Genomic DNA, 12,421 nt, shown 5'->3' with positions numbered 1-12,421 from the left:
TGATCCCAAAGAAGAGCAACAAAGCTCTGATACCATGTTGGAATTCGTGAGTGTTTGTCTCATGTCAAGAGAATATTCAGTTAACTTGTAACTGAATCCTCTTCAACCACGTAACATGAACTCACCATTCAAGATCAGAGACAACCAACTTGTGATTGAATCCTCACACAAAGCATAAATATAACCAAGAATCCTAGACAGTAAACTGATTATATAAGGCAGAGAATCTCTAGTTTGAATCTAATCCTTGAGAAGTAACACAACACTTTAGAGTTTGTGCACTTGAGATGAATGAGATTAGAATCAGTAAGCTAGAGTTTAAGAAGAGATAAAGAAGATGAATGAAATTTAGAATTAGTAAGCTAGAGTTTAAAAAGAGATAAAGAAGAGTTTAGAGTGAGTTTTACAAGTATATGAATAATATATCGATTTGCATATTATTGTTTTTTTTGCTAACCGAGTATCATGGCCCCACCGAAGTAGTCCAGACTAGAGACCGAAGTGAACATGGACGCTGTCAGGGCGTCACTATGTGGCTCACCGTGTAACGGTCTTCGGTCTCGGATGCTGCAGTCCACGTATAAATTCCACAGTGGCCAAGGTCGAACCCGGGGACGGACACTCCAGCTGGAGCTCCTGTACCACTAGACCAAAGCAATTTGGTTGATTTGCATATTATTGTTGGACCGATGATCATAATATATCAAAATGACTACTTTTTAATAAAAGGCAAACGAAACAAAATAAATCATTAATATCCGCATTTCTTAATTAGATGTATGGCACTCACTTATTAATTAAAGTTTTTGTGATGTATGGAATTGTGTTAAATATTTTCGTAAAATTGAATGACGTGAACAGTTAATGACATTTTCCATTAGTCACAATCACGTTAATATCATCAACTTCGCATGTATTTACATAATCATTTTAAGTAACAAAATAAAATCAGTTAAATAGGGTTCCAGTTCGTTGTTACATTAATAAGTCTGAAAACTTTATACATATTTTTCAACGTAAGAACCTGCAACTAATCCATCTTGACTAGAACCAAACTAATGATGTAAGTCATTAAACTACACGTACATTTTAAACCGAAGAGACATTGTTATTTTGGTAGCTATTATCCGTAATTTAGATTTGAAAATTAACTTCTTCTTTTTTTGGTCGAAGATTTGAAAATTAACTTATCATTTAAAAATTAAGTAATAGCTATTTAGTAAGGAAGCTTAATTAAAATTTTATTTTGTGATGTATGGAACGGTGTTCAAGGCGTTGGATATATAGTCGCTATCATTATTTAAATTACAATTAGTAAGTAGTACGTGAGCAGTTACTGATATTTATTTCATTAGTCACAATGATCACTTTCATTATATGATCAAATTCGGATGTGTTTACATAATCATTTTAGTAACAAAATGCAATCAGTTACGTATGGTATGGTTCCAATTAGTTGCTACATTAAGAAGATCTAATCAATTAAGTTTGAAGACTTTGTACAAATATAATTCTCAACGTGAGGAACCGAAACTAGTCCATCTTACAGAAAACCAAAATTTTAGTGCCATGAAGTGAGGCAGTGAAGTGACGCCAGTGGCAATCTCTTAGGGTTTGGTGTGTATCCACATCAGTCATGGGTTTGATTTTTCCTGGGAACTAAATTATCACTATTTTGGCTAGTTTGGGCTTGAGTTTCGGTCCAAATGGTTTACTTGATGGACCATAACAGATGATTGGTCCACCCCATGGCATTAGTCGGAAGGTATTCCAAACTCGGGTCAGGCAGTGTGTTATGCTTTCGGACTAGTCCACTCTGTAGCACTAAGTGCATTTCTCCCAGGGCCGACCGGATCAACCGATAGGGTTTATCGAAAAAAAAAAAAGTGAAAGGGTGATACCGTTTCGGTGCAGAGAACTAATTTGAACACTTTTACATACTTACTTTACAAATGGCAGCTTCTTATTATTTATTTTATTATGAAAAAAAGATAATTTTAATTATTTACTAAAAATGTACTAAATAACAATATTATTTCTCTTATGAGAACCTTTAAGTAAATCTAACCAATAAATCTGCTCTGATGGATTCGTCTTGGAAAAAAAAATACTTATCAGAAAATTTTGTTTGGCTTAGTAAATTAAAACACAAATCTGTTCGAATATATCAAAGTTCACCTTTAAAAGTTCTGATTCGTATCAGAAAAACTTACTCAGTCAAGGAGAGATCAATCCTACAAATTTTCTCTGTTAAGGAGAGATTTGCTTTCCTCTATTATTATTCATTGCTTCACACAACTAAGGGTGTTTGTATTAAAAATTTATTCAATATAATCCGAGTTACCCGCTATAACATGAAATAATTAGATATGCGGTATGCCATATCGGAGTTGCTGAATTATATGTTTTTTTTTCTGAAAAAGAAAGTCTATTTTACCCATTGCTTTCGCTGAATTATATGTTGATCAGTGTGTGCATATATCCCTTAATATTTTTATTTAATAATATTCTTTTGTTAAAAGAATTTTAAATGTATCGTTTATAATCACTTTATTCTGTTTAAGTTGAGAGGAAAATATATTCTGCCTTATCGATCCAGTATGAAAATTAAGCGCATTTTTAAAAAAAGAAGGAAAAAAATCTTCAATTTGTTTAAATTAAGTGGCTATAGCATTACTCCTTAAAAAACAAATTACAATGACGTTCGCTCTTAAATATTTTGTTGATTTTCTTTCCCTCTTCTCTGCGGTCAGTCAAGGAGTGTGCCTCTGCACTTTCCGTGAGATCCAGATCGATACTGTGAGGACTAGGAGAGAATTCGCCGGCCAACCGTTGTGGAAAGTGATAGTGATCAACACGGGCACCTGTCGTCACAAGCACGTGACTCTGTCTTGTAGTGGGTTTAATTTCTCCTGTGAAACATGTCAAATCATGGTGCTGCACCCGCAAAGAAACACGTGTCTTCTGATTAAAAGAAAGGCTTTCCAACAAGAGCCACCGCTCACTTCATCTACGCCGGCCAGTCTTATATTTTCAGGCCCAGTGGTTCCACGGTCCACACACAATTTGCTACAATTTTTTTTCCTTAAAAAACTTTTAACCAAAAAATTAAAAAATAACAATTTATGAAAAATATGTATGTGAATAAGGTTATTAGATTTCTTGCGTGTCAAGCAAAACTGTGTTTTCTTATTAATAAACATGATTTTTTGAAACATATATGACTAGAGCATTTCTTAATAACTAGTTATTTCATGATATTCTTTTTTTAACGCTGATTTATTATGACGTTACAATTATGATATGAGAAAGATTACATAGACGATTCGACAACCGATAATACTACATGCTTTATGAAGACCTACGCCTAACTGTATCACCTGAGCCGTCTTATGAAGATCCACGCCTGGTCAGATTTACTTGCACCATGTTGAAGATCCCTTGTAAGCCTTTCTTCCGTAGTCTGCATAATTGTTTAATAAATCGCTTTCTCCGGGACTTGAAACCTGGATTTCCTGTAATCTGCAATAAATTGCATAGTCTGGGATTCGAACCCCAGACCTGGGTGTAGAAGCCTTTAAACCTTAACCAGTAGGTTACGGTGCTTCCACGATTTCGGGATATTCCTTAGTCATAACTATTTTAACTTCATCACATACACATATATAGTCTTTTACAGCAAAAGTATAATCAGTTACGACTTAAATTAAAATACGCTTATGTAGAGTTAATTTACACATTAGGAATCTAATATCATTTTGGTCTGTAGAATTTATTTATTGTCCCATGCGCCACGTGAATTAACCGGGTCTGGGTGTGAATGTGGGTGAAGTAAAATTGTAAATTCTGGAGCATTTGGCTATATATAGAAAGATTCGATATTGTCCAATAAACTGATGCATGCATATTTTTGTGAAACGTGAGTTACAGGCAGAAAAATATGACTACACCGTTTACTGCCTACTCATTATTTCATGATATACACATCGGTTTATGTCTATACTTATTATATATGATGACAAAAGGGAAATGTGTGGGGTTAAGTAAAAAACGTTAACGCAAATTTCATCTCTATATAAACACCATCATCGAAAGAAGTATACTTTTTACCTTATAGAAAATATACTTGTAAAAGTATCGAGAGAGAGAGAAAGAGAATGGAAGCACTATATGGAGTTTCTTCTGGAAACTTTGACATCAAGTCACCGGCGGACAAGTTCTTTACATCTTTCACCGACGACATAGATAGCACTTTTGACATAATATGTAAATCTTTTTAACTCTTCCACATTTCATTCAAAATTCTTGCATATCATCGATCAAAATCTTGAAATACATGTTGTTTCTTTCACTGTAGCGAAGGAGAAGATCACTGAGTCTGTGGGTTGGGAGAAAAGAACAGTGACGTTGAATATGTGTGGAAATCTAGTCTCCGATAGCTACAATACTTTCAAAGCAACCATCACGGTCACTCCCAAGGAAGATGAGACCGATGGTAGCCGTGTGGTGTGGACCGTCGAGTACGAGAAGATCCGTCATGACATTGGAGATCCAATGTGGATCATCGACATTCTTATCAATTACTTAAAGGAGACTGATGAATATCTTTGTATGTAGTTTTTTTAAATCACAAGGTGCGTATTTAGTTAGGATATAACCTAACATCTTAGGTGAAATGGGATTTAAATATGTTTCTACGTTTATTGCATTATATTTTTTTACGTTCGGCATATTGGGGTGTATAAACTCGCATGACTTTCAAGATGAACAATATCGATTTTATTTTATTTTTTATTTTTATTTTTTTTACTTTTATTCATCTTTCTCTCTTCTCCCATCTCTCCAAAGGATACATTGTTTCAAAAAGTTAGTACACGTAAAAGATGAAAAACTTAAACAAAGACAGCAGCACATAGCTGGTAAGGAAGCTAAATGAAACTCATTCGCAGCATCAAAAGGAGTTGAACAATATCGATTTGCATATAATTGTTTTCCATATATATAATTTTGCATAGTTTTCTTGGACCGAGGATTCTGAAATATTCGTAGAAGGTAAAGTTAATCTCATTCTTCATTTGGTTAAATGGGTAACTGATACACGGTGGATTGTGCACCTCACTGCTTATCATCGCTAATTAAGAATCTCGTTACATAAGAAAAACCATGGACAACTAGTCAAATGGTAAAGCTTAAGACATTATCCTTATTTCCGAACAGGAAAATGGAAGAGTAAAACTTGAGATCTATATCAGTACCAAAACGATTGAAATTGTATTAACTACAAGTAAACTATTAGGTTTAGTATGTTAAAGTTGTCGAGTTACATGAGCATTGGTTAACGCTAAAATTCATCACATACATACATATATATATATGTACTGTATCTACATACGATTGTGAATTAATATTTTTAAACAGAAAGTTAAGTAGTTTACAAAAGTGAATTTGATCGGCTAGACCATGATTTTCTTGGCCCCCCAAAAAAGTAGAAAGCAGTAAAAAAAATTTTTTTGCAGTATATATTGATGAGTTGGCATTTTCTACTTTTGCCTCTGGCCAGAAACGCGTCAATAACACAAGCGGTCAATTTCATCGACTCTTTTTTATGCAAGAAACTAAAAGCACAATTTCCGGTTTGTGCAAACTAATTGAGTAAAAGTGAATACGAGAATAGTACAGCTCTCTCTCTTCTAGCTCTAAAATTTCCATAGAGAGAGATAGGGAGGTCAGAATTTTAGCTCAGGCAGAATTTCGTGCGGCGACGGTGGTGGTGCCTATCGGCGATTCTATATATTTCAATCATCTTATTCACATGTGTCTCAAATTCTCACTCCTTGTCCGCATGTGTCTTTTAGTTAATAGTTTATTTCACATGGCTTCGAAAACTAATTGTAATGGCCAAGTGTTAGACTTTGTGTGGCCCATTAAGTTACTAGATGCTATAGACTTAATTTTTTAAACGCCTAATAATTATACTATTACGACTAGGCCTGGGCAAAAAAACCGGAACCGAAAGAACCGAACCGAACCGAACCGAAAAACAGCGTATCCGAACCGAATGGATATAGCTAATTACCCGCATGGATCTTGTATATATATAGTTCGGGTATCGGTTCGGTTCGGGTATTACCCGAGAACCGAACGGATACCCGAACTATATATACACAAGATTCATTCATCCATATATGTTAATAATCTGTGCAGTTTCCCATAAACTTAGATATAGCTATTGTCGTATTGATGCCACAATATTTACTTTCCTTTATTCTTGAAAAACGAAAGGTCTCTCAACCTAATCCCTTAAATTTCGATTTTGGATCTTAAACTGGAAATCTGGCAAGTTTAAATCAAAATCTTCTTCTCGTTCCCAATCTCTCAACTTGTCTTCCTCCTCGTTCTCCACCGTCTGTGTCGTCGAGAATCTCAGAGGTACAGTCCCTGAATTCATCTATTATTACTTCATAGATTCTGGATTCTTACTCAAATATTTTGATCATTTTCTGTTGACTTAATTTGTTTGATAGATGATGACTAGAGTTAAGCGTGTTCACTTATTCTTATAAATATCCAGAGCTTAACTTCTTAAGTTTATGCTTTAAGTTTATGTTTTGTCTTTTAGCTAGTTTGTTTCTCTTCCTCGTATAAGAACTTTTTTTTGACAAAATCCTCGTATAAGAACTTAAAACTTCATGCTTTATAAATTATGATTATGTTTCTGTCTCTTAGGCTAGTTTGTTTCTTCTCGTATAAAAACTAATTTTTTTATGTTTCTTCTCCTATAAGAACTTACTTTTATTCTCCACTGTCTTTCATTCTTCATATGTAGATGGATTCTTCTTCCTTTCCACATGGAGCAGAAGATAATCGTGATGGTGTTGATGAAAACGTGGATGAACGTGAAGAAGATGAACTTGATGCTCCTGCTTCAGGTTCCAGAAACAAAAGAAAAGGCAAGCAGAGAACTAACGTAGCAAAACGATGCAAGGCACAGACGACTTTGGTGAGATCAAAAGTGTGGGAACACTACACAAGAACAGTGGAGAATAATGACAAATGCAAATGTCATTATTGTGGAAGAATAATGAGTTGTGCTACTACCTCTGGAACATCTAATCTGCTAAAACATCTTGAAACATGTAAGCAGCACATCGCATGGAAACAAAGCAGAGCTCCAACCGAAGATCAAACCCAAGGTGTTCTCGATGTAGAAGGTGGTGAGTTAAAGGTTGCTAAGATATCCATAGATGTTTTTAAGGAAGCGTGTAATGAGATGCTGGTACTGGGAGAGCTACCTCTTGCTTTCATCGAGGGTTTAGCGTTTAAACATTTCTGCGACCGGCTCAAAATTTACACCCCTCACTCTAGGCGAACAGCTACACGAGAGATAGTTGAAATGTTTGTGGAAAAGAAAGCAAGAATGAGGAAATTGCTTAATGCTAATAAGCAGAGGGTCTCTCTCACGACTGACATATGGAAGGCTCCAACAACATCATCTAGCTACATGGTCATCACTGCTCACTTCATTGATACAAGCTGGGAGTTGCGAAAGCTGATCATAGGATTTAAGAATGTTGCTGATCACAAAGGGGAGACAATTTCAAAGGTTCTTATCGATTGTTTAGCGGAGTGGGGGATAGATAAGGTTTTCACAATCACAGTTGACAACGCAACAGCCAATACTTCTGCACTAGAAAGGTTTAAGGAAGGATTTGCAGCAGTAGGAAATGAAGCTCTGGTTTTAAATGGTGACTTCTTGCATGTGCGTTGCTGTGCGCACATCATCAATCTGGTCGTCAAGGATGGTTTGCGTGAGGTGGTCAACAGTATTGCTGGGGTAAGAAATGCGATTCAGTATGTAAGATCGTCGACACCAAGGCTGGACTCATTTCATCATCGTGTTGAGTCAGGAAAGATGACTAGAGGAAGTCTACCTTTGGATTGTTTAACAAGGTGGAACTCAACATATATGATGCTATCTCGAGCTCTTAAGTTCAGAAAAGCATTCGACAGAATGGAAGCTGAAGACAAGCTCTATAATGATTACTTTCAAGAAAAAACTGATGGAAGGAAAAGGATTGGCCCTCCACTTAAAGCTGATTGGGATGCAATAGACAGGTTAGAGCAGTTTCTAGAAATCTTTTACGATTCAACACTAGTCGTCTCTGCATCTAAGTCAGTGAGCTCTCCTAAATGTTATAATGAGATCGTTACGATAGAAAGGAACTTGATAAAATTTAGTAACGGTCCTGATGAGGAAATGAGGAAAAAAGCAACTGCTATGAGGGGAAAGTTTGATAAATATTGGGAAGGATTGGAAGAGATCAATAGACTTTTGATCATAGCTAGTGTGTTTGATCCTAGAAGAAAAATGAAGTTTGCAGTGCTGTGTTTTGAGAAGCTTTATGGTAAAGAAACAGTACAGTCCAAGGCACTTTATGATTCGGTTATGAATGTCCTCAACCGGTTGTTTGATGAGTATAACAGCCGAATGACGAATGCAAATACTGTTGAGACAACATCTCAGCCAGCCGATACTGAGACAACGTCTCAGTCACAAAGTCAAGGAAATGAAGCGATGGATGTAGATGATGATGAAGTTCGAGTACGAGGTTATGAAAGAATGGATTCATTGTATGCTGAGATGGTGAATGAAGATGGATTTCATGATACAAGTACTGAGTTGGAGCTGTATCTGAAGGAAAAGGTAGTCAATCTCAAGGGTTCTATGAAGGGAACAGATTATGATATCTTGTCGTTTTGGAAGATCAATGCTCCTAAGTTTCCTGTATTATCAGAGATAGCAAGGGACGTTCTTGCATTGCAAGTGTCCTCTGTCGCATCTGAGTCTGCATTTAGCACTAGTGGTCGTATTCTCGACCCACAACGAAGCTGCCTGACTCATTATATGATTGAGGTTCTCATGTGCACAGAGCAGTGGTTGAAGTGTGAGTTTCAGCTGAATGAGAAAGGAGTGGTCACCAGTCACCAAATGGTCAAGTACGTTCAGCAGCAAGATGATCTTGAGAGAGGTATTTAGTAATCTAAACTGTTAGTTTTTGTCGTTATTTTGTTTGGTGTTATTAGTAATCTGAATTGTTTTTTTTTTGTTCAGAGTTTGGAAGCACAAGTTTCTTTGAAGATTGATCGTTGATGTCTCATGGTGCATGAAGAAATGGTATCAACGCTTGTTTCAGTTTGTTGTTTTCTGGTTTGAACTTTGAAGTTTCATAGGTTGACATTTGACAATCTCGGTTTGTTTCTTTTCAATGTTTGACGATGTTTAAACAATTAAATTTATGTTATGGCTATGGTTTTTGAAGGTTTATTTCAGTTTGTTGCCTTCACTTCGTTTTTTATGCTTAAAGGCTACAAGTATATATTGATTTTATGAAGCTTAATGTTGTATTTCAGTTACCAGATGGCAATAGATATACAAGTTTTCGGATACTTTCAGGTTGTTTCGGTTCGTTTTGGATAGTTTGGGTAATATTACCCGAACTATCCGAACTATCCGAATCCGAACCGGAACCAAATGAGAACCGAATATTTTTCGGGTATTTTCCGGTTCCTAGTTTTACTATCCGAACCGAACCGAACCCGAAACTATCCGAACCGATCCGAACCGAAAAAATGTCAAGTACTCAATGGATCCTCTGACCCCTATCCAAACTACCCGAAACCCGAAATAACCGAACCGAACCGAACCGATACCCGAAATGCCCAGGCCTAATTACGACTATGACTCTACGGCCGATAATTTTACCTGTCGTATGAGTATTTATGTCTGACTGCATTACCTGAGCCGCCCTATAGGATCTACATTTGTTGGTACTCCTTACGTCATGCTGCAGATCTCTTGTAAGTCTTTTTCTCTTTTAATTCACATAATTTCACATTTTTCAGGAATTGAAACACAGACCTCTTAGTGTAAAAACATTAATGAACCCTTGGTCAAATCACGGGACTAATGGAGCTTCCACAAACTATATTAATTATTTTATGATGTCAGTTACGCAAACTATATTAACATCATCACATTTACGAAAAACTATGGACAAGGCAACTAGTCAACTTTAGACACTAGGGGTGGACAAAAAAAAACCGAACTGAACCGAGTCAAACCGAACTAACCGAACCGAATCCGATTCAAACCGAACCAAAGCCTATTTCAAACCATTCGGTTGAAAATTTTCCCAACCCGAAACGAGAAACCGATGTGTTTTTGTAATTATTTAAATTAAAAATATTAGTAATACTAATATACTAAAATTCTAATATTAAACCACATATTTTCCATTTTTATTCATTAACATATATTCTTCTAACCTAATATGTAGTCATCAAAATATTTGATTTAAAATATTTCATTCATTGCAGGCTTTTGAATTTTAATGATACAAGAGATATTACTAATGATGTTGGTTTTTTTATTTTAGTTAATTTTCATTTGTTTTAATTCTTATATACTTTTTGTGACTTTTTAAAGATTTTTGTTTCAGTTTTATATTGAATTTAGTTCATATAGTTTATGTTTTAAAACATAATTTCTTTTAAAAAAATCAAACTAAGAAGAATCTAATTAAACTGATCCAAAAAACAAACCGAACCCAATACAAACTGAACCGAATACAAACCGAACCGAATATAAACCGTACCGAATAAAAACCTACCAAACTAACTATGGTTTACTTCAGTTGAAAAAATACTAGAACCGAACTAACCAAACCGAATCGAACCCGAACCGAATCGAGAAAATAACTGAAGTGCCCACACCTAGACACCAAAGAGACTATGATAAGCTACATTATCCTTATTTCCCGAATAGGAAAAATGAAGAGTAAAACTTGAGATTTTTATCAGTAATTCAGCACCAAAACTATTTAATTTTCATTAACTAGAAGTCAACAATTAAGATTGGTAATGGTATGGTAAAGTTGTTGAGTTACATAAGCATTGGTTGACGCTAAATTTCATCACATACATTTATATATGATTGTGAATTCATTTCAAAAAAGGAAAGTTATCTAAAAGTGCATATGATCGGCTAGACCATGATCTTCTTGGCCCCCAAAATAAAATGTAAAAAGCAGTAAAAACATAAGAATTTGATTTGCAGTTTATATTGATGAGTTGGCATTTACTTCTTTAGCCTCTGGCCAGCAACGTGTCAATAACAAGGGGTCAATTTCTTCAACTCTTTTCTTGCAAGAAATTAAAAGCACAATTTTTAGTTTGTGTAAATTAAACTGATTAAAAGTGACTACGAGAATAGTGGGAGGTCATGATTTTAGCTCAGGCCAAGCTTTGTGCGGCGGCGGTGCCTCATGCCTGTCGGCGATTATATCTACTCCTCTAATTCACATCATGTGTCTCAAATTCTCAATCCTTGTCCTCGTGTGTCTTTTAGTTAATAGTTTGTATTTTGATTGTATATGGGTTTCGAAGACTATTATAATGGTCACGTCTTAGACTTTGTGTGGCCCATTAAGTGACTAGAGGCCAGAGCAGGGTGGGCATTCGGGTTCGGTTCGGATCTATTCGGGTCTCGAATTTAAAAATTTCAGTCTCATTCAGGTATTTCGAAATTTCGGATCGGATTCGGTTCGGATCTTTGCGGGTTTGGTTCGAGTTCGGATAACCAATTTAAAATATTTTTAAAATTTTAATATTCGTTATACACTTAAAATTTCTAAAAATCTATAAGACAAAATAACATATTACATATAAATTTGTATAATATATGTCAAAATATATAAATTTAAAATATAAATTGGTTTGATTTGAATATTTGGATAGAAAATCAATAGATATTTCAAGTATTTTAGTGTTTTGAATATATTTTAGCTATTTTAGACATTTACATTTGACTATTTATGTATATTTTCAATTATTTTAGACAACTTAAAAGTATCTTATATATTTTGGATGTTTTTAATATATATTAAATCTAAAAATAAGTAATATATTAGGTATATAAATCTATTTCGGTTACATTCGGGTACCCGAGATACTTCGGTTCGGGTCGGATTCGGTTTCGGTTCTTTAGATCCCACAATTTTGAACCCGTTCGGATATTTAATCAATTTCGGTTCGGGTTTGGTACTATTTTTTGGGATCGGATTCGGTTCGGTTTTTCGGATCCGGGTTTTTTGCCCAGCCGTAGGCTAGAGCATTTATTAATAGTTTAAGATGACAGCAATTACGCAAAGCTATATTAAAATCATCACATTTAATTTTTATCAGTATATAGTCATATGGTTTTGAAGTAAAAATGCATATATAGTAAACGCCAACAAATCACGACGTAAATAACTTTCGGTGGTTACAATTCATTTATTTTCCCATGTGCTACAAGAATTAGGTGACTAGTGAGTAAATTGTAAAAATTGCAGAGCTTGTGGGCTATACTTTAAAAAAATTA

The 12,421-nt window shown here is 35.1% G+C and overlaps 1 protein-coding gene and 1 pseudogene across 1 annotated transcript; both read left to right on the top strand.

The window, feature by feature from the left end:
• The first annotated feature begins 2,314 nt into the window (after positions 1-2,314).
• Positions 2,315-3,329, top strand: LOC111208995 (annotated as a pseudogene).
• An 828-nt stretch (positions 3,330-4,157) lies between these two features.
• LOC111208623 (uncharacterized protein At1g24000) lies at positions 4,158-4,617 on the top strand. Its single transcript, XM_022707854.2, has 2 exons — positions 4,158-4,266; positions 4,358-4,617. Exons 1-2 carry the CDS (start codon positions 4,158-4,160, stop codon positions 4,615-4,617), a joined length of 369 nt encoding a protein of 122 aa, XP_022563575.1.
• The last annotated feature ends 7,804 nt before the right edge of the window (positions 4,618-12,421 follow it).

This window comes from Brassica napus, chromosome C8, assembly GCF_020379485.1.
Source record: "Brassica napus cultivar Da-Ae chromosome C8, Da-Ae, whole genome shotgun sequence".
In the NCBI taxonomy this organism is placed as follows: Eukaryota; Viridiplantae; Streptophyta; class Magnoliopsida; order Brassicales; family Brassicaceae; genus Brassica; species Brassica napus.
This window is presented reverse-complemented; position numbering and strand designations above follow the sequence as displayed.